Source organism: Anguilla anguilla, chromosome 9 (assembly GCF_013347855.1).
Source record: "Anguilla anguilla isolate fAngAng1 chromosome 9, fAngAng1.pri, whole genome shotgun sequence".
Lineage (NCBI taxonomy): Eukaryota > Metazoa > Chordata > Actinopteri > Anguilliformes > Anguillidae > Anguilla > Anguilla anguilla.
In genome coordinates this window covers 26,111,773-26,136,010 of record NC_049209.1, presented here as the reverse complement: position 1 = coordinate 26,136,010, position 24,238 = coordinate 26,111,773, and the positions used below count along the sequence as shown (strand labels likewise).

The following is a 24,238-nucleotide window of genomic DNA, read 5'->3' as shown; positions in this document are numbered from 1 at the left end:
CCCGACCAAAAGAGCTAACCATCAGATTTTCTCCTTTTCTGTACCTCCTGTATCTGTTTGTGTGTGTGTGTGTGTGTCTGTGCGTGTGTGCGCGCGTGTGTGTGTGCATGTGAGTGTGTGTGTGTGTACGCGTGTGTGCATGTGAGTGTGTGTGTGTACGCCTGTGTGCATGTGAGTGTGTGTGTGTGTACGCCTGTGTGCATGTGAGTGTGTTTGTACACCTGTGTGCATGTGAGTGTGTGTGTGTGTTCCTGCGTGTGTGTGCTCGCGCGTGTGTGTGCATGTGTGTGAGTGTGTGTGTGTGTGCATGTGAGTGTGTGTGTGTGTACGCGTGTGTGCATGTGAGTGTGTGTGTGTGTTCCTGCGTGTGTGTGCTCGCGCGTGTGCATGTGAGTGTGTGTGTGTACGCCTGTGTGCATGTGAGTGTGTGTGTACGCGTGTGTGCATGTGAGTGTGTGTGTGTACGCCTGTGTGCATGTGAGTGTGTGAGTGTGTTCCTGCGTGTGTGTGCTCGCGCGTGTGCATGTGAGTGTGTGTGTGTACGCCTGTGTGCATGTGAGTGTGTGAGTGTGTTCCTGCGTGTGTGTGCTCGCGCGTGTGCATGTGAGTGTGTGTGTGTGTACGCCTGTGTGCATGTGAGTGTGTTTGTACACCTGTGTGCATGTGAGTGTGTGTGTGTGTTCCTGCGTGTGTGTGCTCGCGCGTGTGTGTGCATGTGTGTGAGTGTGTGTGTGTGTGCATGTGAGTGTGTGTGTGTGTACGCGTGTGTGCATGTGAGTGTGTGTGTGTGTTCCTGCGTGTGTGTGCTCGCGCGTGTGCATGTGAGTGTGTGTGTGTACGCCTGTGTGCATGTGAGTGTGTGTGTACGCGTGTGTGCATGTGAGTGTGTGTGTGTACGCCTGTGTGCATGTGAGTGTGTGAGTGTGTTCCTGCGTGTGTGTGCTCGCGCGTGTGCATGTGAGTGTGTGTGTGTACGCCTGTGTGCATGTGTGTGTGTGTACGCCTGTGTGCATGTGAGTGTGTGTGTACGCCTGTGTGCATGTGAGTGTGTGTGTGTGTACGCCTGTGTGCATGTGAGTGTGTGTGTGTGTTCCTGCGTGTGTGTGCTCGCGCGTGTGCATGTGAGTGTGTGTGTATATTTTCTGTGTGTGGGTGTATGTGAATGTGCATGACTGCATGTGCTGTGCATTTTAAGGGTAAGTTAAGACGTAAGTAGTGTATTCGCTCGTGCTTAATCAGAGCTCAAGCTCTTAAATGAGCAGTTTTCATTAAAAAATGTAACCGCAAGAAGACAACCCGTACTCTGCAGCCTGTTGTAAAATAAATTTATGTTAAACTGCTTACTACACCCTCTAGGGTGGGATGGATAGATGGAAATCACACACAATATGTCTCTCAAACACAAATGTCTGGGCATGTCTGGGTAACCAACATCCCTCTTTGTCCTTATCTTCACCATGCTTTATTACCTCCATTTACTTTCATTTACTTTATCTCTGGCATGCTGTTGCTTTCCCTCTTGCCCTTTATGTTAGTTAGAATGAGGCAACTGACTGGGCTGTTATAAAATTGCAGTTCATGGCTCTTCTGTATTTTAACATGGAGGACACACTGTACCTTTCTTTGCAAAAGACCAGCTGCACAAACAGGACACAGAATGAGAAATTATTAGCATTATATGTATGTCTGCATGGCCATGCCTTCTGAGCAAATAATAATAATAATAACAACAACAACAACAATTAATAATAATAGCATTAGCATTTTTAAATAACAGGTCATATCTGTTGAGGACTGCTGTGCCATGTTGTATGATAAATTTTATCCAGAGTGTCTCTGATTGTTTTCATAGTACTGTACCAGATATTATAATATGCAAGGTCCATTTTTGTGTTCTGCTGCACGACTACGCATAATTATGCACTATGCATTTAATTGTGTTTACACAAGGCTGGTCTCTGTCATATTTCATATCTTTGTGCCTTAGCCCACCTCTTGGATAACTAACTTTAAACTACTGTTTCTTTTTGTTTTTTTCTTTTTCCAGGAGGCATGAAATTGAACCAGTAAATTGTTCCACTGTGCTTTCAGCTAAGATTACTTTAGAGCCCTATGGTGAGTTTCTGCTTTTGTGTGTGTGTGTGTGTGTGTGTCTGTGTGTGTGTATGTGTGTGCGTGTGAGTTCGTGCATATGTGTGCATGCGTGCATGTGTGTGTGTGTGGGTATGAGCGTGTGCGTATGTGCATATATGTGCATGTGTATGTGTGTGTGTGTGTGTGCATGTGTGTGTGTGTGTGTGTGTGTGTGTGAATGTGCAGCTGCTCATTGAAATACGCCTTCAGGGATTCATGTTTACCATGCACCTCTCCATGCACCGCTCCTGTTTGCCGTTTGAGACCAATTCAGCAAGTGGCTTTTTCAGGGCCGTGCTGATTGCTGACTGAGTGACATGTCGTTTGGCTACTCTGAAAAATATGCTATTCTGACTGCAGTGCAGAAACACTGCAGGCAATTTCACTCACACTTGATGGCCGCTGGAACCACGTTTCAAGAGAGTGAGAGTACACATGGTCCTCTGGAGAAAAGAACAGGTAAAGATGACAAGGCCAGCCTGTAACATGAACAAATCAAGCCCATCTGCGCAGGGCATCAGTCAGCACGCTCCTCCATTTATTCCTGTGCCACAGCGACCTTTGAACTCTGGAATTGTGTGTTCAGCTCTGTCTGTGCTTAGGGAGAGTGTATGTTTTTATATGCATGTATGGGTGTGTGTGTGCATGTGCGTGTGGGTGTGCATGTGTGCGCGTATGTGGCAATGTATGTTTAGGGTGTGTGTGTGTGCATGTGTTTTTTGTACTCGTGCACACGTGTTTGGGCATGTGCGTTTGGGGGTATGTCCATATGCTAAGTGGGTGTTAAGCATTGGAGAAATAAAAAGCCATACGGTGGGAGCAGATCAGGCCGGAATTGGCTGGCCTTGCTTCTGTTCTCAGACTGCCAGTTTTTTACCTCTTTGTGTTGCGAGTTTCGGCCTCTCACTAGAGAACTGACCGAGTCAAAAGCCGAGCGTATTCGCAGTCTAATTGCATGGTGCGCCCGCATGCAGCAGAATACTGATATCTCTTTCAAAGACGGGCCCAGGAAACATACAGCTTGCACAGCCATAGTCCCATTCTGTCTGCATTACCTCACACCTCATTCGTCTCCTTCCACATTTCACGGTCCCCACAATGTCAGCCATTTTTCAGGTAAATGGCAGCGCTAACTAGCGCCTAATAACACAGAGCGCAAATGCATTACTTTGAGTTTTTTTTTTGATCACCTTAGATAATGCGTGCCACCTATTATTAAAATAAATGCATTGACAACATGGTAAATTCTAAGACCCTTCACTTTGAAGTGTAGAATGTGTGTTGGGGAGTTCCATTATAATCTACACCAATTAAATACTGAGTATGAAGCCGGTGGCCAAAGGGATATCTGCATATGGCCTCTCCTTGCACTACGGAATGCAAATTAAGGGAACAACAAGCCTGCTGTTAAGAGAAGCAGAAGAATTGAGTATTTCTCCAATTGAAAGAGACACACCATTAGTTGACTGTGAGGTAATAAGTGAGGGAACAAGAAGAAGGAGGGTAAGGAAAGAAGGAGAGAGGGCAAAGTAGAGGACATAGAGAATGAAATCCCCTTCTGTAGCTAGCTGCAGATCGCCATGGAGAAAATTCAGGATAAAATTGATTTATGTTAAATCCCTGATTGCAAAACAAATGCCAAAAGCAGATAGGAACTTGCATGCAGGTCTAGAGGACAGACTTTGATATACTGGACAGAGCCTATACTGAATTCTGAATGATTCTACAGGAATATTGGTATTTGGAATTGCAATATATCATGAAATGCATTTCATTTTTGTCACTCAAAACTCAGTTTACAATATTAATTAACCTTCTAACTTTATTCATTCACTCAGTGAATGTTTGTGCCATTCTTTTTGTTGTCACTTGTTTCTTAAACAACATTAAAGGCTTTTCAGAATTTTATTTCTCAGTTCAAACAGCACAAATAAGCAAAAACAGGATGGCTTAATGATAGTATAGAATTGCATAATCTGGGTATTTGCATAGAATTGCCAAAACTAGAACCATTCAATTCATTGTAAAGAGATTGCATATTTGCATAAACCATTAGCATATTTTTTCATGCAATTATGTCCAATTACAACACATAATGACCTATAGTTAAAATCGACAGATGCAGCATTAACAAACCGACATTTGCTCTTTAAAGACACAAACCCACCTAGATTTATGAAGGGAGGCAGTTTTTGTTGAAAATCACATCGACAGCAGTTGCCTGAATAGCAGGCACTGTCATTGGTACTCTCTGCCTCAGTCTTTTATGCAATTAAGCAGATTCTACAGTAGTTAATGCTGTATCTTATCATTCTCGCCCAAATTGTGCTAATAAATTCACAGACAATTTTTTTATGGCTTTTCTTTTTCTTTTATTTTTAAAATTTGTTTTGTTGTTGTTGTGCAATTTGGTGATTATTTGGCTTAGGTGGCTGGATTAGAAAATACTTAGACAGCCTGTCTAAGACATTTCAATGCAGGAAAAACCCTAATATATTTTCTTTTGTTAGTGTTGATAGTATAAGATATGTTTAAACTATGTTTCATATGCAGTGGGGTCAGATTCCCTTAATGCATATTTTATCTATTGGTTCACTGGAAAATTCTCACAGTAGATACCGGTGTTGAGCAGTCCAGATTTGGCTGCACTCTCAGGCCAGCCCCTCTCATTGCTAGGAGATCATGATTTACCACATGATCAATTATTGCAGCCATAATCTCATCTGAGACTACAGCTCATGGTCTTCCTCTCTGTTGTCTTCCACCACACATGCATACTCCTCTCCCTCTCCATGCAACTCCTCTTCTTCTGTTACCCATTTCTCTATTCTATCTTTACATAAATAAATAATTCCAAAGATGTCCCCTTTTACTGTATAAATGGTAGTGAAGTTGAAAATACCAGGGTAAGTCTCCAACTGACATGGGAATCAGCTGTGAGTGGTTTCATTTACATAACATCAATCAACAGTTTTTCACCATTTGTCTCCATAACCATGATATTATATATACTTTTTTAGGATTTTGAAAGTACTTCAATCTGGTATTTTTGATGTAGGAAATTGCAGTCTATTTTTATTATTTTATGTTAGGTCTTGAACTTAAATTTAAGAGTTTTGAAAAGATCAATGTTAAGATTTGCAAAATGGACCATAGATACATACAGTTTTGCTGTTGGTTCAGTTAAAGTTAGAAAATAAAATTATAAACGGTGCGGTCATTCAAATAATTTTGTGGTCATCAAAGCAAAAAAAAATAAAAACCACTCAGAGTTTGGTCCACATAGACTGCTGTTGCGCCAACAGTGTGTGGATGTGCGTATGTGTGTGCACGCACGTGCAAGCTTGAGTGTGTGTGTGTGTACATGCACCTGTAGGTGTGTGTGTATGTGTGTGTACACGCACGTGCAAGCTTGAGTGCGTGTGTGTGTGTGTGTGTGTGTGTGTACATGCACGTGTGTGTGTGTGTGTGCGTGCGTGTGTGTGTGTACATGCACGTGTGTGTGTGTGTGTGTGTGCGTGCGTGGCACCAGGCAGGGGCAGGCTCTTACCTATAAGAGTGGAGCGGCCGTCCCCCAGTGGGGAGCGCTGGTAGCGGGGTACAGCGAAGGGGGGCAGCTGGTGGAAATGGGGGTGCAGCAGGGGTTCCAGCCGGGAGGCTGATGGATCCGAGGGGAAGAAAAGGTTGAAGATCTGGGAGCAGGCAGGACGGAGCTGGGTTGCTAGGGAGAGAGGACAAATATACGCAAATCACATGTCGTGTGTGTGTGAGACCAAGCATTTGTGTGCATGCGGGTGTATGTGTGTGTCTGTGTGTGGGTAGGAGATGTGGGAGATACTAACCTGACACAGCAGGGAGCACAGTTCTCCTCATAGCCAAGACCAGCCCCAATGGACAGCCCAGCAGAAAACAGTCAGAAACCTCAAAGTCAAAGTGACCTGGGTTTAGTACCAGACTGGAGTTACTGCCTGGACGTAAACTATCCTCTTCCTGCAACAGGCTGAGAGAGACGGGGGGGGGGGGGGGGGGGGGGGGGGGGGGGGGGGAGAGACAGGGGAGAGAGAGAGAAAGAGCGACAGAGAGAGAGAAGGAATGAAGGGTTGTTATGACATTGATTACATAAGCGTTGTCATGTGTATTGTAAAAATATGTCATGCCAATAAAGCATTAAATTAAAATTGAAATTGAAATAGAGAGGCAATGTCTCCCTTAAGGACCAAACTGAAGTTAGTTGCCGCAGGGACTCAATAAAATCTCTTTTTGTACAGAGCTAGGAAACCACTGGCTCACTGCGGGAGGTCGTCATGAGCTTCTCTTTCAGGCTGACCGTGTCAGCTCAGCCCTGCAGTGCTAGTGCTGTTGGCTTGCAGACCACGCAAGAGAACCCTGGGTAGACTGTGAGCAGTGTGGCACTGCATACAAACAACGTACGGTGAGATAAACAGAAGGGAACACGGAGTTGCTTACAGGAGTCAGATTCACAGTGAACACCCATGAGTGGACAGAACTAGCATGTAGAGTTTTTCCAGAGATGGAGGAGGAGGGGGTCCTTCCAATGGCAAATTAAGTTATAGCAGTGCTCCGGTAGTGGTCTTTATATAGCAAATTAAGCTCTGATAATGGTCTATACTTTAGATGGCAATTAAGCTCTGGTAGTGCTCTTATGAAGCACTGGTAGTTGTCTTTAGATATAAAATGAAACGCTGGAAGCGATCTTAGATAATGAAGCCCTGGTAATGGTCTTTAGGTAGCAAATGAACCTACAGTATAGCCATGGTCATATGAACTTAAGCTCTGGCAGTTGGTCTTATGAATCTCTGATAATGATCTTTACTTTAGGTAGCAAATTAAGCTCTGACAGTGGTCTTATGAAGCTTAGGCAGCAGCCTTTAGTTAGCGAGTTACACTCTGGCAATGCTCTTGATTTAGACGGGCCGTCTTGTCACACCGGAGCAGCAGAATTGTCTCCATCTGGAACGAGCCTGGCTCCAGCCGTACAGTGGGGAAGGGCTGCACAGCACCGCACGGGAGCCGCGGTCCGGACTCTCACCGGGGCTCAGAGCGGAGAGCACTTCACCGCAGCCTAGCTCCGCCGCGGATCGACGTTTCCCGCGCACAACGAGCACTCTCTTTAAGCGCCGCCTGGCCGCCGCTCTCAAACACCTCTCATCCCCTCTTCCCGCCGCACTTCCGCGGCGCTAGCTAATGCGCGCGCTGGGAGCGCGGATTAGAGGAGCCGGCGAGTGAAGTGTCCGAATCAATGCGCTATCGATCGCCGTCTGGACCCTTTGTCGCCTGCTCAGGACAGCTGCTGGCTGCCCGACTTTCCGTCCATCTGTTCCAACAGACCGATGCGCGTGTGTGTGTGTGTGTGTGTGTGTGTGTGCTCTGAGCATTGCGTGCTTGTGCGCGCACACATCCATGCATGTGTACGACTGCGCGTGTGAGCGCGTTTCGTGCGGATGGGAAGGTGCGCACGTGCGTACGGGCTGTTGCATTTGTCAGCGTTTGTATGTGTGCATATGTCTGTGTGTGTGCGTGCGTGCCTGAGTGTGTGCATGCGTACAGCCCATCTCCCCGTGAGCTCCCTCTCTACAGGCAATAATCAGAGCAGTGTGAAAAGGCTTTTTAACACTCGGCACACAGATTCCCACAGTTCCCCTCCACCCCAGCATGCTTTGGAGGAGAGCCGGGGTCTGGCGATCGTTAATGTGACCCTGGATGCCCCATGTTGGCTGAGATCTGCTACAGAGCCTGCCTTTAATGAGACCAAAGAATAACAGAAGGGAAGTAAAGGGCTGGTGGGTGGGGGGTGGGGGGGGGATTGGGAGAACAACAACAATGAGAGCACTCATTTGGGACCTAGCTGTTTGGTGAGAAAATCTATTTTGTGTGCGGGGTTGTTTTGGCACCGAAGGAGGCTTTCGTTTTTTTTTGGCCAGAGTAATAAGAGGGTGCTGAATGTTTGGGGAAGGCGAGGTAGCGTTGTTTCCAGGGGTATGTGGGGGGTTAGGCCTTTTTTTAACCACCCCGGGACGCTCCCTTCCCCAGCATGCCCAGACCCCCCTCCTGCACGGCGGGGTGTGCGGTGGGGATGGCGACGCAGCTCTCACCTGGGCTATTTGCGGAGGCGGGACGGTCTGAGTACGCGGCGGCTCACCTGCAGCGTCCGTGCATCTGCACACGCGCGCCGGCTCGGCGGAGCGGAGCTATTTTTAGAGAGGAGGCCGGCAGACAGGCAGGGCCTGCGTGCGGCGGGTATCAATGAGGGGCTGAGGAACGAGGCCCGCCCCTTCCCCGCGGTAACCTGGAACGAGCCTCGCGCGGCCACGCGGCTTCCAAAACAACGTGCGCTTCCAGCGCGGGCGAACCCCACAGAGCGCGGACTGGCGGGCGAGCGGAATTAACAAAGAGGCGTAAATAAACGCGTGCTGTCGGGGCAGAGCGCGGACCTGGCGTAATCTAACCTGTCAGCTGATTGCTTTAGATTCATGGCACGGTTGCTCGCAGTGTGCGTGTGCTCTCCCCCATTTGCGATAAGATGTATGAAGATGAATTTCTGTGTTTTTAGGACTGCATTCTATTGCTGCTGCTCTACTATTTCTGTGAGTTGGGTTCAATTCCCCTCCAGTGTAGTCAGTTCTGAAAATAAACTGAAATTAAGTTCATTATTTGAAAAATTACAGAAAAGTACTTAGGGATTTAAAATCATTTTCTTCTTCTTTTCTGCATTTTAATAAAAATGTGTCACACAGCATAGAGCTGAGCTTGTCCAGTCCCCACCCTAATTTGGAATGGCCAATCACCTGCATCACAGCTGCATTCATGTGCAAACCCCACTGCTGATTCGGGAGAGTGTAGAAAACCACGGTTCTCTGACAAAACACGTGGTGTTGCCAGTCTATTGCTTTTCACAGCCCATACTACAGGTAAGCTCACACAGCGTGGAGACAGAGGAAGACCTTTCATATGTGGCTTTAACACGCAGACCACAGTGTGCTGCCTTAACTGAATGAGACACCCAGCAGCCCCAGAGGGGGTTTTCCATTAATGAATGTCATTGCACTTTGTTTCCCAAACGGACTGAATTGTGAATTGGACGTCAACCCTAATTCAGACAAATTCAGACACAAATCCACAATAACTAAACAGTGGAAATGGACACACAATCTGCCAAACTGTCATGGCAGATGTCCCCAAGCCACCAATAGGCTGCTAGATAAACCTCAGCAAAGAAAACCGCTAGCATGCTCAGTGACCTGGCTAGCTTAGCTAAGCTTCCTGCTTGTTTTCCATTTTGTGCTGGCCAAGCTGATAGTATTGCAAATGTTGGCCTACTTACTTTGGGTGGGGGCCGGTAGCAAGGCTAAGATTAAGCCCATGTCAATTCAGTCCTTTCAGGAAATTAACTGAAATTCAATTAATTAATTAAAAATCCCCACAGAACATTACAGTTCATTTTTCAGTTCATGAGTTTAATTTTAATTTAATGTCAAATCACTGTGCGGGGCAGCAGTTGAGGAAAAAACACCCGGACGGAAAAAAGCAATAACCTAAAGTTGATTTATTTCCCAAAACCAAATTAATGCAGACAACATGAAGCTATGCCCAAGCCTGGGAAAATGATAATCATATCCTCTTGCAATGGCGCAGGGAGGAAAAAAAAAGCTATTTAAGGGGTCTAGAGGGCTGAGGAACATTAACGACTCAGCAGCTGAGTCCCACAAGGTCTCCTCCAAAAGCACAGGAGGCTGTGCTTCAGTAACAGGCCTAACAAAGGCAATGGGCCACACCTGAAATAGGTGCGAGGCTGCTGCTGTCCAAAGCCCTGTATTCCTGCCTGGCTGTGCGAGGGAACAGCCAGAATTGACAGCAGCCAATGAGGAACAGCAGTTCCCTCTGCACCTTCTCCCCCTCCTGGCATCACACATATAGGAGTTATTGGCGGCCTTAACCTCCTACATTGTAACACTACAACGTTGTGCCAGAAAGTGCTGATAAACCACGCTCGTGCATTATTATTATTATTATCAGTACAACACCGTCTTCTGAGAATACAAGTGCTCATTTAGGTGATCAATATTTTATTTATGAGATGGGTACACCGCAGAACTAGCGCGCTGACTTAGCATTAGCAATAGAGTCGCATCAGGTCCCTTGTTATCTGAGATTGGAAATGCAGGAAGATAAGGAGCTGTTTGTGTGGAAATGCTCCACCGTGGTTTATGGAAGGCACTTTATGCAAGGGAAGAAATGTTAAATATGAAGCAGGGATAACACGCTGAGGACTTCAGTATGCACTGCAGAATTCTCACGGTTAAATCAGCTGCGATAGCGTATATTTCAGTCCGACAGAGTACATTTTATCCCATTTGGGTAAAATATAATCTCTGTTCGAGCTGAATTAACATGGTGTGAGAAACGTCAAAGCAGGAAAGGGCGGTCAAAATAGGAAATTAAAAGGCAGAACGGGAAAAACATTCACTCTTAAAATTGCGCTTTCATTTAGTTTCTTTTATTTCATCATTTACCATTCTCTTTGAATCTATCATTCTCTTTCCTGTTTTGAAATAGCTCAGTTCAGGAGCCTTCTTTCACACATTCTGCAGCACGTTGGAAGACAGTTAATCATTTGCTCACCTGGAGGTGGAGATTTTACATGCTAATGGGAAGGGGATAACGACTCTCCTCATTAAACCGCTTGAGAGTTGGAAAATGAATAAGTTTATCTGGGAGTCCAATATGAGAAATATGTCATCAGAGTAAAGCACCGACATCAAGTGAGAACCGCAAAGCAATGAACTGGCAAATCAGTATGGGAAGACAAATTAAAACCGTTAAAGCTGTTATCCTTAGTTTTTTCATATTTAAAATTGCCATATTTGATACCTTTTCACCCTGGCAATATCCATTCTATGTATTTGCATTCTGTAATTGCTCCTCTACATGCTATTTTCCATTTGGGCTGTCGGGTGTGACAATCAAGCCAAGTATTCAAATGTGATGGCGCACGCAATATGAACTTCCACGCTGAATGCAGAAGAACAAGCTCCAAACACAGACTTGATGTATTTCAAATTACTTTAGGAAAAAGATGTTTTATGGGTTTATATTGGGCTAATAAATGTCAGCTAACCTCCTCCTTTTTTTAGTTTTACAGAACTAGGGATATGGAACAGTGAAAGTGAGAGTATCTACTTGCATCGTACTTACATATGTTGCCTAACATTACCTCCCTTGTTGGGGTGTCTACCAGTAAAATGTTTCAAATCATGTAACCACATCTGTTGACGCTTTGTCTTTAAAATTTGGTTTGATATGTTGCTCAACATTACCATGTCAGATGACACTTGATTGTCTCTAGGCAGTCTTCTTTCTCCAAAATTTGCTTTGGCTGGATTATCTTCTAAGAAAATGAAACACTGAATGCGCTTCTGGTGCTACACCCCCAAGCAACTATGCCTCTTTGTTTGGGGGTGTAGCTTCATTTCAAATGGATTTGATGTATGAAAACGAATTGTTGTGACCACCCGTCACCACAGATGTCAGCAAACCCACAAAAACTGAGAAATTAAAGAATAATAAAACTTTATCAGCAATCTATTCAGTCCCTGAGTTCTCTACAGGGGGTCCAGGGGTCCACGAAGGAGGTCCACGATTGCACTGCGAAAGGGTCCCCCACCCTGTGATCTTGATGGAACTTTAAAAAAAAATATAACTCCTTTTAACTTATGATGGGGGTCCCTGGGATGCCTTTAAGCCTTGGTGGGGGTCCCTGTAGAAAACCAGTTGAAACCCCCTGATTTAATCTATAGAATTTCCCTCATTTGTGCTAGTAGTATGGTGAACATTCTGAGCATGTTTGTACAGTTTCCTGGATGATCCCTGAAACATTATCACAAAAGTCAGCATAAATTAGTATGCAATGTGCTTTGACAGAACCTTCTTGGAAAAATAATTATGTTCTAAGATTGTTTGGGAAATGTTTTCATCGCATTAACTCACAACCAAATGGGAATAGCAGTGCCTCACATTGTGGTACCATTTTGTGTTGGTCTGGGATAGTAGAAGAAGCAGTGGTCTGGGACATTTCAATAATACATTAGTATGCTTGAATGCTGTAGCTTTAATGGCTTTGGCGATTCCAGAAATACTTTTAAATCTCATGGATTAGACTGACTGAACAGGATGTTTCCTTTGGTGCATTTGTTGGTTTATTGCATTGGAGAGTTCATTCAGAATACAAGAGATGAAATTCCCTCTACCAGTGACATAATACATTTGTATCCGCTGTTCTAATAATCCTACTCCCTGAGTGGTATAATGTTACATAATGTTGCATAAAAACATTACTCTTACCTGTTCCTTCCTTTTTCATATGTAAAAATCCATAGATTGCCACTCAATTTACAGTAATACTGTTCTAGTCTCATTCTGCCCAAGACCATATTTACCAAATTGCTATTCTATTTGAATGCTGTGTGTGCATAATGAACATGCCAATAGTTTGGGAATTCTTATTTAATTTGCATACTGGCACCCTCTCCTTGGCTTATATTTCTTCGTAATGCACAAACGCCGGTGATGAAAATGAAAACCACGTAATGTAATGACTTCTGGATCTGTGGGACCCCTGATCTAAGTTGCACCAAATCACAGAGCACATTGGTAACCCTAACTGCAGACATGAAGAAATGCTTCTTTTTTAAATTCCATAATCAATTCAGCTGCTCAGTCAGCAAAGGTTGCAACATAAGTAAATATGTAAGTAAGTAAAACAAAGTATTATCTAATCTAATCTAACAACCAATAGAACAACTTCTGTAATCACTGTGGGAATTACCAGGAAGTAGCCAGAAAGTATCCATTAATCACTATTGGCGTTTGTTGGCTGCTAGCAATGTATTCTATGATTGGTGGAGATGGCACCAATGTCTTCTCTGTTTTATTACCATTGCCTCGCCTCTCTCTGGTGCAAGTACCTGCTGAAGAAGACGTTGTGCTGGCTGGGGGAGGAGTCACTCTGTTTCCGGCAGAGGGGGCGTCTGGACATGGCTGCGCTGTCGCTGGGTACAGAGAGGTCGATGTTGCTTTTGCTGAGTCGCTTGCTGGAACTCAGGCTGGGACTGGCATCTCCCAGAAGCCCCGAGTTATCCTGGGGGAAGACGGGCAGGGGGGAGGAAGTTACTCCAAGGACAAAAGTTCACCTTCTGATGTGTAACATGACAGTTTCAGATCAATACAGCTGAGATTGTTTGCTCGGTGAGGCAAAGCTCCCAGTATTTTTGATGTTTGTACTGATGGTCACTGAAAAGCAACCATTTCTGCTGAAAGCGACAATGCTGAAAAAAATTACACTTGGAATGCTTTTTTTTTTTTGTTAAGATATTTTATATTAGTTTTCTATGGCTTGAACATTACCTTTCCTTTTCAGTTCAGATGGCAAAATAGTGATCTCACATAAAATCAGATTGAGCAAATTGGTTCCAAGCGAAACTACCCTTTCAGATAATCCTGTCAGTCCCATTTCCTGTAATATGAATCCCTTTTGGATTAATATGTATATTTGTCAATCCACAGAAACATGGGCTGTAAAATCAACTCTGATAGTGCACATTTTACAATGACGGAGTACCTTTTACCCAGTAGACGCAAATAAACTCTGCCAATTTAAAGTCAATTTGCCACTGGAGATTTTACGGTGTATATTATCTTGTGGTTTCTGAAAATACAGTTACAGTTCAGAAGAAGAGTGGATACTCTGAGTTTTGGGGGGTTTTTTTGCCCTCTACCTTCAAGCTCTCTGTGCTGTCGTTCCTGCTGTTGTTTCCCGGGCTACCGTGTCGCTGGCTGCCGCTGAAGCACAGGGCATCGAAGCACAGGACGCCCCCGACGCAGTCGCCGATCAGGCACACCTAGACCAGAGCAAAGGCCGGACATGTGACCGTGGCATTAGAGCAAGTCACTGTGCGGCCTGGACCAAAACAGATCAGATACCCAAGCCTCACTTGCAGGCGATTCACTGTGGCGCCTGGACCAAAACAGATCAGACACCCAGACCCTGCATTCAGGTGATTCACATTGGAAGCTGGACTAAAACACGAGGAGACGCGTAAGCAGAGCAATTTGGATGAGGCACAACTCCTTACACTCGGCCCACATAACTTCTGCTGCTTAAACCCTGAATTTCAATAACACACTCCGTTAAGATGAAATGTTTCTCCTGCTGGGGCAAATCATTTTCCTGCTGCACCGCATGCATACCTCATCTGCTGGAGGCGACTGCACGCTCGCTGGCTAAATTGATTGCATTTCACAGCTCTTTTTTAAATTTTTTATTTCAAATAATTTGCAATGATGACAATGAAAACCGCCCAAGTATTACAAAAGCAACTGCTTTATTTGTCCTGGAGTAAATATAAAGCAAAACTATCCCTACCAGAAAATGTAATCCTTCAGGACCACAAATGCATGCCCGTGAACCTGAAGAACTGCTACAGCTCAGACTGCAACTTGATGTAAATATTGCCTTCTCTCTTTTAAGACTGGAATATATCACAATGTATTGAAACAAATATTACAATTGTTACAATAAATATGAAAATATATATGGAAAATATTCAGATTACTGCCATTTTAAAATATTGCAATATACTGTATCTGTCATGGTTTTGGCTGATGCCACCATTTCATTTCCTTCTGCGCCTTTTCTTCAGTTATTACGGCCATTGGTTTTTTCATGCGCCTTTGCTTCAGTTATTACGGCCATTGAGTTGATTGAATTATACACGTGCAAATTTTCTTTTTACAATTTGCACCTGTTGGCGTTCTATTTAAACCCCAAGCAAGCTGATAAGCTTTGCTTCAGTGTCACTTATGTTGCACGAGAGCCGGTATTCTGTCAAGCGAGGTAAAGGTAAAGGTAAAGGTAAAGGTAAAGGTAAAGGTAAAGGTAAAGGTAAAGGTAAAGGTAAAGGTAAAGGTAAAGGTAAAGGTAAAGGTAAAGGTAAAGGTAAAGGTAAAGGTAAAGGTAAAGGTAAAGGTAAAGGTAAAGGTAAAGGTAAAGGTAAAGGTAAAGGTAAAGGTAAAGGTAAAGGTAAAGGTAAAGGTAAAGGTAAAGGTAAAGGTAAAGGTAAAGGTAAAGGTAAAGGTAAAGGATTGTTGTGGCTATGAAATTAGCACAACAGTCTTTAGCTTTTTTTAGATTGTTGGCAACAAGTTAGTGCCACAATCTAAGCTCAGTATTCTTTCTTTAGGGTGTTACTTTTTCAGCCTCGGTTCAAGGTCTGTTTTCTTTGAGTTGCCCCGTTTTCTGCTTCGGCAGTTGTTTTATTTTCATACTGCTTAAGCTTTAGTTTTTTTTTACCCAGTATGTGGGTTGTGTAGAGCTTTTCTTTGGGATACTCTCCCTAAGGAGTATTGGTTTCCTTTCCCTTATTTTTCCGTTGTCCTTGTCTCTTGAGACTTTGTGGCTATTTTACCTCTGGTGAATAGCTTAAAGAACCCCCTGTTCAGTTGCGGTTGGTCTCCCAAAACCCCCACTCCCTCACAGTATCCTTTTGAAAATAAAGGTGAAATGTATTTCTTCTTTTCCCAAAAGTCAACATTTAAAATTTCTTCCGCTTCTGTGAACGTGAACGCGAAAGTGAACTCCTGGAGTATTAGGTGAAAAATATGAGGCTGTGCCAATTTAAGAGGAAAAAAAACTAACTTCATAGCTGAACAATGGCTTGAATTTTATTTCAAGGATTTGAACAAATCCTACCAGCAGCCCTGACCATCTGTCTGTCTACTCTTGAATTAACAATTGAAAAATATATTATTAATGTTGAGTTAATGTTTCCATGGACAATATGGTTAAAAACTTCTAGAGAGCTCCTGTCCTAGGAAAATCTACCTTAGAGATGTGATTTGCATTATCAAACCAGCTGCACTCAATGGGCCATAAGTTGATGATTGGGGTGCAAACCATTGACACCGCTCTGGTGATTCCTGAGGCATTGCTTGTCCAGCACGCCACAGATAACAATAACTGAAATTCAGGGTTGGAGTCTGTTCAGATTTTAGAATGATTCAAATATGATGCAGACATTTAAAAAATCTGTAGATTGCAGAACTGGAATTATAAAAGTGTAATTCAATGAATATTCAGAAATCGTACTGATATAACATGAAGGTCTCTCTGGTTTTGGAAAATATGCATATGTCCTGATCACGCATACTGCTAATAGCATTTAAACTATTACCATAGATATCTTATCAAATAGTGCTGTAAAAACATAGTCATAAAACAATTGTTTTAATTTAGTCAGCTTTAAAGTAATACATTCTGGGCAATGTCTTTCAATAATATTTCATTCAATTCATTAAAATTCAAGTTCTTTATCTTCTCATCATTTTCATTACAAACTTAAACTCACAAATTGAATTGTAATTCATAAACAATGTTCAATTCATAACTGACCCTAAAGCTGGTTTGTGCCTACTATCCTCATGGATCAGCTAAAGTAGCAGTGAGAAGTATTCTAGTGCATGCTGTTTTTTTCTCTGTTTATTTGAGGTCTTACCTGCCCCATGAAGCCCTGTCCATCCTGGGACTGCAAGAAGCTGTGGTAGACCTGGTTGGCTCGTGCAATGACGGTTGCCACGGCGTCCTGGTAATGGGGGGCAGCGATGGCCAGCAGGGGCAGCGCAGCAAGGGGCAGGTGGTCCACACTGCTCGACAAACAGCTCTCGTCATAACTGTACGGGTTTAGGCTGCGGCGGGACACAGAGATGACCAACAACATTCCTTAAAGCAGGGATGCTTCAATCTGCCCTTTCAATTACTGCTTGTTTTTGGGTTTTTTTGGTTTGATTATTACGCTTTAATCAGGTAATTGTTTAGGCCCGGGCCAATCTCTGGCCAATCAGTGACATTGATCAATCAAGTCATCACTCGAGGACCAGATTTGAGTGTCTCCCTGCCTTAGAGTGTAAGCCTACGTTTACAGTGGTTTTCCATGTGTATGTAATTTCAACTCCTTTTTTCAACTAATGTCCTGTTTCAGCATTTGGGGTTTCAGACCTTCTCCATGCTATTGTTCAGTGCTCAAATCCAAATGCCACATTTCTGGTTATTTTAAAAAGTTGAATCAAATGTGTTTCACACTCAAGGCTTATGACCTTTTTATTTGATCAAAGCAACGGTGCTTCATTATTTCCTCCTGTGTTGGATATTGTTAGGCTAAAATGAACAGAAATTCTTTTTGATAAGCTGGCTCTCTCGCTCTCTGGGTGTTTTTTTAATAGGTTTCCAATGTTTCTCACCTGGAACTGCCCTGTTAGAATGGAAAATTGTAGGTTTTATTTGTTACTGTATTGTGTGTGTGTGTGTGTGTGTGTGCGCGTTTATGTGTCCATCTGTCTGTCTCTGTGTGTAAACAATGAGGGGTTGAGCCCTGCATAGCCTTACGTAACCTGAAAATGGTCTTGAAGTCGGAGTGAATGTAAAATTCATTTTAAGCCTGAAGGAGAGCCATCTATAAAATAAACACAATAAACACAACAAAATTCAAACCCAGAAAGCACATCCATGCGCTCTAAATGGCAAAAAGTGCATAAAAAACTCATAAAAATTGCACAGCTAAAGAAAAAAGGCACACCCTTACAGAGAAGCACTTCAGCACACAGCAGACCATCCTGCAGCAGGGCATTATGGTCCGCGTCTGCGGGACGGCCAGCCGACTCCTCAGCGCCACCCTAGAGAGCGCTCTCCTCCCGCCAGCTCTCGCTTCCCCGCTAGCTTTTTAAAAATCTGTGTCTCCACGGCTTCCGCTGGCACCCGCGGCTGCGTCTGACCTTCCCCTGTCATCACAGGCCAGAGAGACGAGCCCCTGACTGCTGCCACCCCTCCGAATCAGAGCTGCTCCTCGCCGGGGGAGAGGAGGAGTGCGCCACCACCGCCATTCCCGATTGCCATGCCAACAATACCGCCATTTGTCAGGGAGGAGCTTGGGTTTCAAGGGCAAGCAAGCCCCCACACTTGCCACCATGGTGCTCTAGCACAGGACAGAGAGGACGCTGCTGAAGGCGGGTGGATGTGCGGGTGGGGGAGCGTTTAGCCACATCCCTAACTCTAACAAGCATCTTTCAAGTGATGGCCTTACAGACGGAAGCAGAATATATTGAAAATATATTAAAATGAAATATATTATCAACATATTGCAATGCTTCATGTGTAAATATATTACTTTATTAACGCTGTGAAATATAGCCATCATTGTACTTTCAAAAACATTAACAGCTTACAGTATACTGCAGTGTTTTTCATTTCCATAAAGTTGAGCACAGCGGTCTCCTCGTAGAACAGCCTGCCGCAGAACGCGTTTGGGAACAACATCAAACAGAAGCAGCATCCCCTCTCTCAAACGGGTGCCAAAAAAAAAAAAAGGTCCCCCATCTCATCCCCGGGGCGAGCGCAGGGCAACACAGGGCTGAGGGAGCTTCGCCCATCCCATCATGTTTTTACAGGTGTGGTCCGGCTGGCACCGGTAAAAGCCATTACCATAACAAGCCTCGGGGCAGCGAGATCCGGCCCAATTAAGCGCACGCCGCAGGAGGGGGTTCAAAGAGCTCCCTCAAACAACTCGGCCTCTTTTTATATGTCAGTCGCTTTATTTATTTATTTACCCATCAGCACCCTCACACGACATGTTCGTTTCTCCTTGTACACAGCTGGTGTTCGTGCTCACGCCGGTAGCTAAAGCGCTTATTTATTTACTTACCGCAAACTCCCATATAACTGACCTCGATGGGAGCAGAGGGGAGGCGGATGCAAAAAAAAAAACTTGAAACAGCTGCCGCAGTTTCAAAATGTGAAAATGCAAAGAGGAATTTTGTTCAACAAACCGTTTTCTTGTCATTGATTTCTTGTTTTCACATCGCAGTGAACACAGGCAATCCATCACACGTGGCGGGGGAGGTCCAGTGGCCCTAGCTTGCATCAAGAGGGCGAGTAGGCTACAGACGTGCCATTAATGTACTCCACTTGTGTAAACGTTCTCCCTGTGCAAGGCTGTCAATCTTGATTAGAAACTGATGCTGACATTTAAATGAGGCCGTTGGATAATGTGGGAGGCAGTTATGCAGGATCTTACAGTGCTTATTCACAGTGCCCTCCAAACATATGAGAATCATAAAGTGCAATTTGTTAGTTTTCCTATACACTTCCTATAAAGCAATTGCATTCATATTATTGTATCATAAATTGTTATTACAAACTAAACTCTAGGTGGGGAAAAGTGTCCTGGAAGCTATAGGTCTCAATTGCTATTTTCAACTTGAAAGGCACGGTTTAGGAAGTCAAACCCAAAGCAGACCCTGAGCTGACCCTGCTTCCCTTAAGCCCTCTGCATTTAAGGGAGAGAGGCGTGTAGAGCCTGCAGATGCAGGGCTTCCGTGGGACGAAGGCGGGCTGCGTGTGCTTCGCTAGCTTGTGCGTTTACGGCTTCCCGAAGCTGCGCGCGTCATAGCCAACAGAACTCTACCGACATAAAATTCAGCCCCGACTCCTTCTTCACACCACCAACGCACCTGCATCACTCTGCCCAACAGAAGAAGGAGAGAGAAGAGAGCTCGAGAGTGGGAGAGGCAGGGAAAGAAAAGAGAGGGTAAGAGTGATTTTGGAAAAAGAGAGAGGAAGCGAGAAATAAATGCACTTACTCTTTCACAGCACATATAATATGCTCCTTCCATCATAACTGCTTTCCATTGAAAGTTTAATGGCAATATGCAGCATGCTTAATGGCATTAGCCATGCTGCTAGGTCTCCATTTTGAAGACCTATGACTAAACCAGGAAATAACATCAGGGACAGGAGGCAGAGGACAGAAAACACTGCCACGTCTCTGATTTGTGCAGCACTAACTGAGTAAACTATTGTATCAGCATAGTCCATCTGCAGAAACTGAAAATAATGAAAATCAATACATTTTAATAAAAAACCAGTTGGGCAACTTTTGAATGCCGCTTGCTAATTGGAATAGAGGGAGACGTGGCTATACCACACCACCCTTTTCCTTTTGTTTTGTTTCCGGGCTTTTCTTTGAGTCTCGTCTAAGACCTCTCATTAACGTGGACCTGCAGACACGGACTCGGGCGGAAGAGCCTCTAATCTTCCCGCTGTGGCCGAAAACCGGGTCCTTAATGAGCTCAGAGTGCCGCGCAGCATCCGAACGAACCTCAGCCAGACAGAAAAGCCCCGAGATAACACCGAAAAGTGCACACACTGAAACCTTCCACTTCTCCCCACTGCCGAGACATCAGAGGTGATCTGGCCCCGACCTTAAAGGAGAGCTGTCTGCTGTTAACTTACCAGAGAGGTCTGTGTGTTTCACCCTCCAGTGCATTCTTTTAGAAAGCTGACTGTAAACTCACCACACAGCCCTTCATCAGCACTCCAGCCACTTATTATTAGTTATTAGTTATGTTTTGGGTTAATCGGCATTCAAGAAAACAGTAGCAGTTTTTTAAATTGGGGTTACTGTTAGGTTTATCTACCTGCATCCTATAAGTGTTTGCGTTTCGTCTATTTGCGTATGTTTGTGTGTATGCATGGATATATGTGCGTACTGTTTTTTTTTGTCCGTGCGTGCGTGCATGCCTGCGTGTGTGTGTATAAGATAATTTTAGAGGTGCGTACACAGTAAAACGTTCAATTCACAATCAGTGCATTTTACTTTGATGAAGTTGAATTAACACTGAACGTTTCACTGTGTACCTTTTGTCGTCCGCAGGTGATCCAGGTTGCCATAGTGAGATGCTCTTTTTCCATTTCCAGCCAGCGGCTCTGATGCAGGCACACACCAGGTGGTGTAAACGATGCCGCTCACATCTATCTGCATTCATGCCCACGGCCACTGACTCTCGCTGACGCCACTCGCAAATCAGACGTAGCCAGCACAGATAAATTTAGCCCTGAAAGCTGGCCGGTAAAAACAAAAGATGCAAAAGATAATGCAAAACCCTGAAAGACTACTGTGAAAGATATATAGTGGATTTTTAAAACACGATATTAAAGCCACCATATACCAATGCAAAGGCAGACTGTACCATAGGCTGATAAAAATTAAACGTCGCAGAAAATAAAGATCTATCCTTTGGGGGAAGCAAGCATGTTAAAATGCGGCAGTATGAAACAAAGCAGCAATCACTGGGGTTTGGTACATTAATGCATGTAAATGTATGCATTTGTGACTAGATAGGGCATCGGCACGCACAAGGCACCGCTCACACGAATGGAAAACAGAGGTCTAGAGCCCCAGTCTCAGAGGGCCACAGCATCTGCAGCTTTCATGACTTCCTTTCAATCAGCAACCGATTCAGGTCTGAGAAGCGAGGTGCGTGGACTCTTTAGCCAATTGATGACTTAAATGAAGCACTTCAGCGCTGAAACACGCCAAAAAAAAAACCCCCAAAAAAACAGCAGACGCTGCTGCCCTTCAGGCCTGGAGTTTAAGATCCCTGCTTAAAAAAATAAAAATAAAAATAAATGCAGTATATAAGAAGAAACAGAAAAATACACGAAGCTGGCAAATTTGAATTGTATGTTAAAATGCATTATGATATATTACTATGGAGTGTGCTCTTATGCCTGCTGGCACTTGGAAACATGAATCAGCAGCTCCTGCTGGTCAGGCTCATGGGGCCTGTGGGGTCCATTTGCCCTCAGGTCTCTCTGACTGAAATGAGGCTATTTAAATGGAAAAGGGCTCTGAAGCATCTTAACTACGTCCAGAGGCTCATACCAAAACCGTCTCCCCGCTGAGCCTCCGATGAGCGGAACTACCACAACCTACCGGATCTAATCAACGGAAAGCAGATTCATGAGTAACACTGCTACAATTCAGCTCGAGCTGAGCCGGACACGAATCTCAGGTCCAAGCCTCCGGCCTCGTGATTATTTTTTCCTCGTTATTATCCACAAAAACAGAGAAACAGAACAAAGCGGTCAGATGGAGGGTTTATCAAAATGAAGCTGATTCGTGAATCTGTTTTTTTCCTGAAGCTGTCATGACTTCAGACGCATAGAATAATTAATCGATTACACTTGTACCCTTATTAATTTCGGTTCCAGCCCCAGGGAGATGCATTGAAGACTTCCCAATGTTGGGGGGGGGCGGGGTGTCATTAAAAAGAGCGCTATCTGTAAAGGTTGAGTTTAATATTCCACAAGTCGCAAAAGGACAGAAAATGTCAGTGGAACACTAATTAACATAATTTTGTGTTTTAAAGAGCATGTGTTACATGACCGATAAGACCGAGGATTTTTCCATTTCATTTTCCATTTAGCACGCAACAGTTCACTCAATTGGTGCTTTTAGCTACAATAGCAGTGGTGGATTTTAACTAATTCAACTAATTCAACAGATAGGTATGGCTAAATAATTAAATATTCATGCACTGTGTTCAAATGTAACTGAGTCTGCTTCACTTCACCATTACTCGAAGCATAAATTATGATTATAGGGAGATGATGTAAAGGAAGACAATGTGTGGTGAACTTGCATCCCCCTTTCCCCCTTTTATAAAAAAACTTCTGTTATTTTTCATTTTTCTTTTTGGAAACTAGAGAAAATGTTATTTTATTGGGAGTAAATGCTTACCATTTGTTTATTAATCATTAAGGGCCACATCCTGACTTGAGGATTCAAATGCTTTTTACACAATCCTAACTAAACAAGAACTAACCCTCAATTCCCAAATGCCTGGTCCATGCACTGAATATAATTCAGTTACTTCATTCCAACCCATGCGTGCCAATGGAATGTGAATTTTCCCAGAGTTCCCATTCCATTGTCATTTCCCTCCTGAAACCCATTTTCAGTGTTGCACTCTTGACTTCAATTGAAAAATCATTAGCAGCATATTTAGGGTAAGGTTCCAGTGGAACAAATCTCACAAATGTGTTGACCCAGTTTCTATATATCAGCATAAATAGTAGGCCTACAAGCTTGGTCAATCTGCTGTAAGCAAAAAAATTTTGACAAAGAGGTATCAGTGTATCAATGACAGTGGATATAAGGCTAGAAAGGAGTTCCTTGTGACTGTTGTCTCTTCTGGTTTAAACCATGGAACCGTGCCCTCTTCCATTTTCTGTCCAAGTACAAATACAAATACTTTCATCAGTTGAACAGATACAGACACTAATAGCAGCATCTCTGCACACCCCAACAGCAAAGGCTTGATAACACTGCATAAAAAGCATGTAAGTCTCAACTCTCAAGCCAGGATTAACATAATTCAGAATTCAATGTGACAAGCTTTCTTTTCAGTGAGGCTGAAATCATATTGACGTGTCTATCATATTCCCACTTCCAAGCCAGGATGTACTAACAGAAAAAAGTGCTTATCTTGCATGTAAATTAAAGTTGCACATCTGCCAGCATTGGGAACCAATGAGTATGCTATTCCCAGCTTGATAGCTGAAGGTGTACCATGGTATTGTGATGGACTCAAATGAACGTAAATTGTTTCCTACACAGTAAAATGTGTAGTGTTAATTCAGCTCTAATGTACATGAGTAGGAATCGGAATCCAAGCTTGAGAGACTGTAGTGGCCTACCACCAGCCTGGCATTGGCACAGCTGTCAGTCAGCCACCAGTATTTTCTAAGTCAGTAGCCGACAAGGCAGTTGAGATGAGGCTCCACAGTTAAGAGAATTCAAAACAGTGGGTGAATGGTCTGTAAGTGGACCAATGAAGTGCCAGCATGCAAAATGCTGCCATGCCAACAGCTGGAGCTAAATCGTGGCCTGATAGGTGCTTAGTTGCTGGCATCACATGTATTCTATCAAAACAGAATTCACTCCATTAGAGTCGATTTAATACTGAATATTTCTATCACAATTCACAATGATGTCCCTAACTGAAGTCTCCCCTGTCACCAGCAGAGCACAGAAAAGATATGTTTATGCTGAGACGGTGATGTAATCTGTTTAGCAGCATTGGTTGTACATTGCAATCTCTCACAAAGAGAGTTTGCAGCATAACTGAATCAGGTTTCGCATTGAGACGCCCCACAGATTGACTCAGGGAGAGTAGTCTGCCTCTCATTAGAGAAGAG

General features: G+C 43.8%; 1 protein-coding gene across 4 annotated transcripts in view; it reads right to left on the bottom strand.

Moving 5' to 3' along the window:
- The window catches only part of LOC118235890 (membrane-associated phosphatidylinositol transfer protein 3-like), a 109,229-nt gene that overhangs the window by 16,457 nt on the left and 68,534 nt on the right, over positions 1 to 24,238 (bottom strand). For all 4 annotated transcript variants that reach the window (XR_004766936.1, XR_004766935.1, XR_004766937.1 and 1 more), the window contains 5 exons: positions 16,701 to 16,890; positions 13,926 to 14,048; positions 13,116 to 13,288; positions 5,976 to 6,133; positions 5,684 to 5,854 (listed from right to left, as the gene is read on the bottom strand). Coding sequence is in view for 1 of the 4 variants with exons in the window: in XM_035433758.1 (XP_035289649.1) it covers positions 5,684 to 5,854; positions 5,976 to 6,133; positions 13,116 to 13,288; positions 13,926 to 14,048; positions 16,701 to 16,890 (815 nt within the window). In the remaining 3 variants the exon portion in view is untranslated. The remainder of the gene's footprint in view (positions 1 to 5,683; positions 5,855 to 5,975; positions 6,134 to 13,115; positions 13,289 to 13,925; positions 14,049 to 16,700; positions 16,891 to 24,238) is intronic.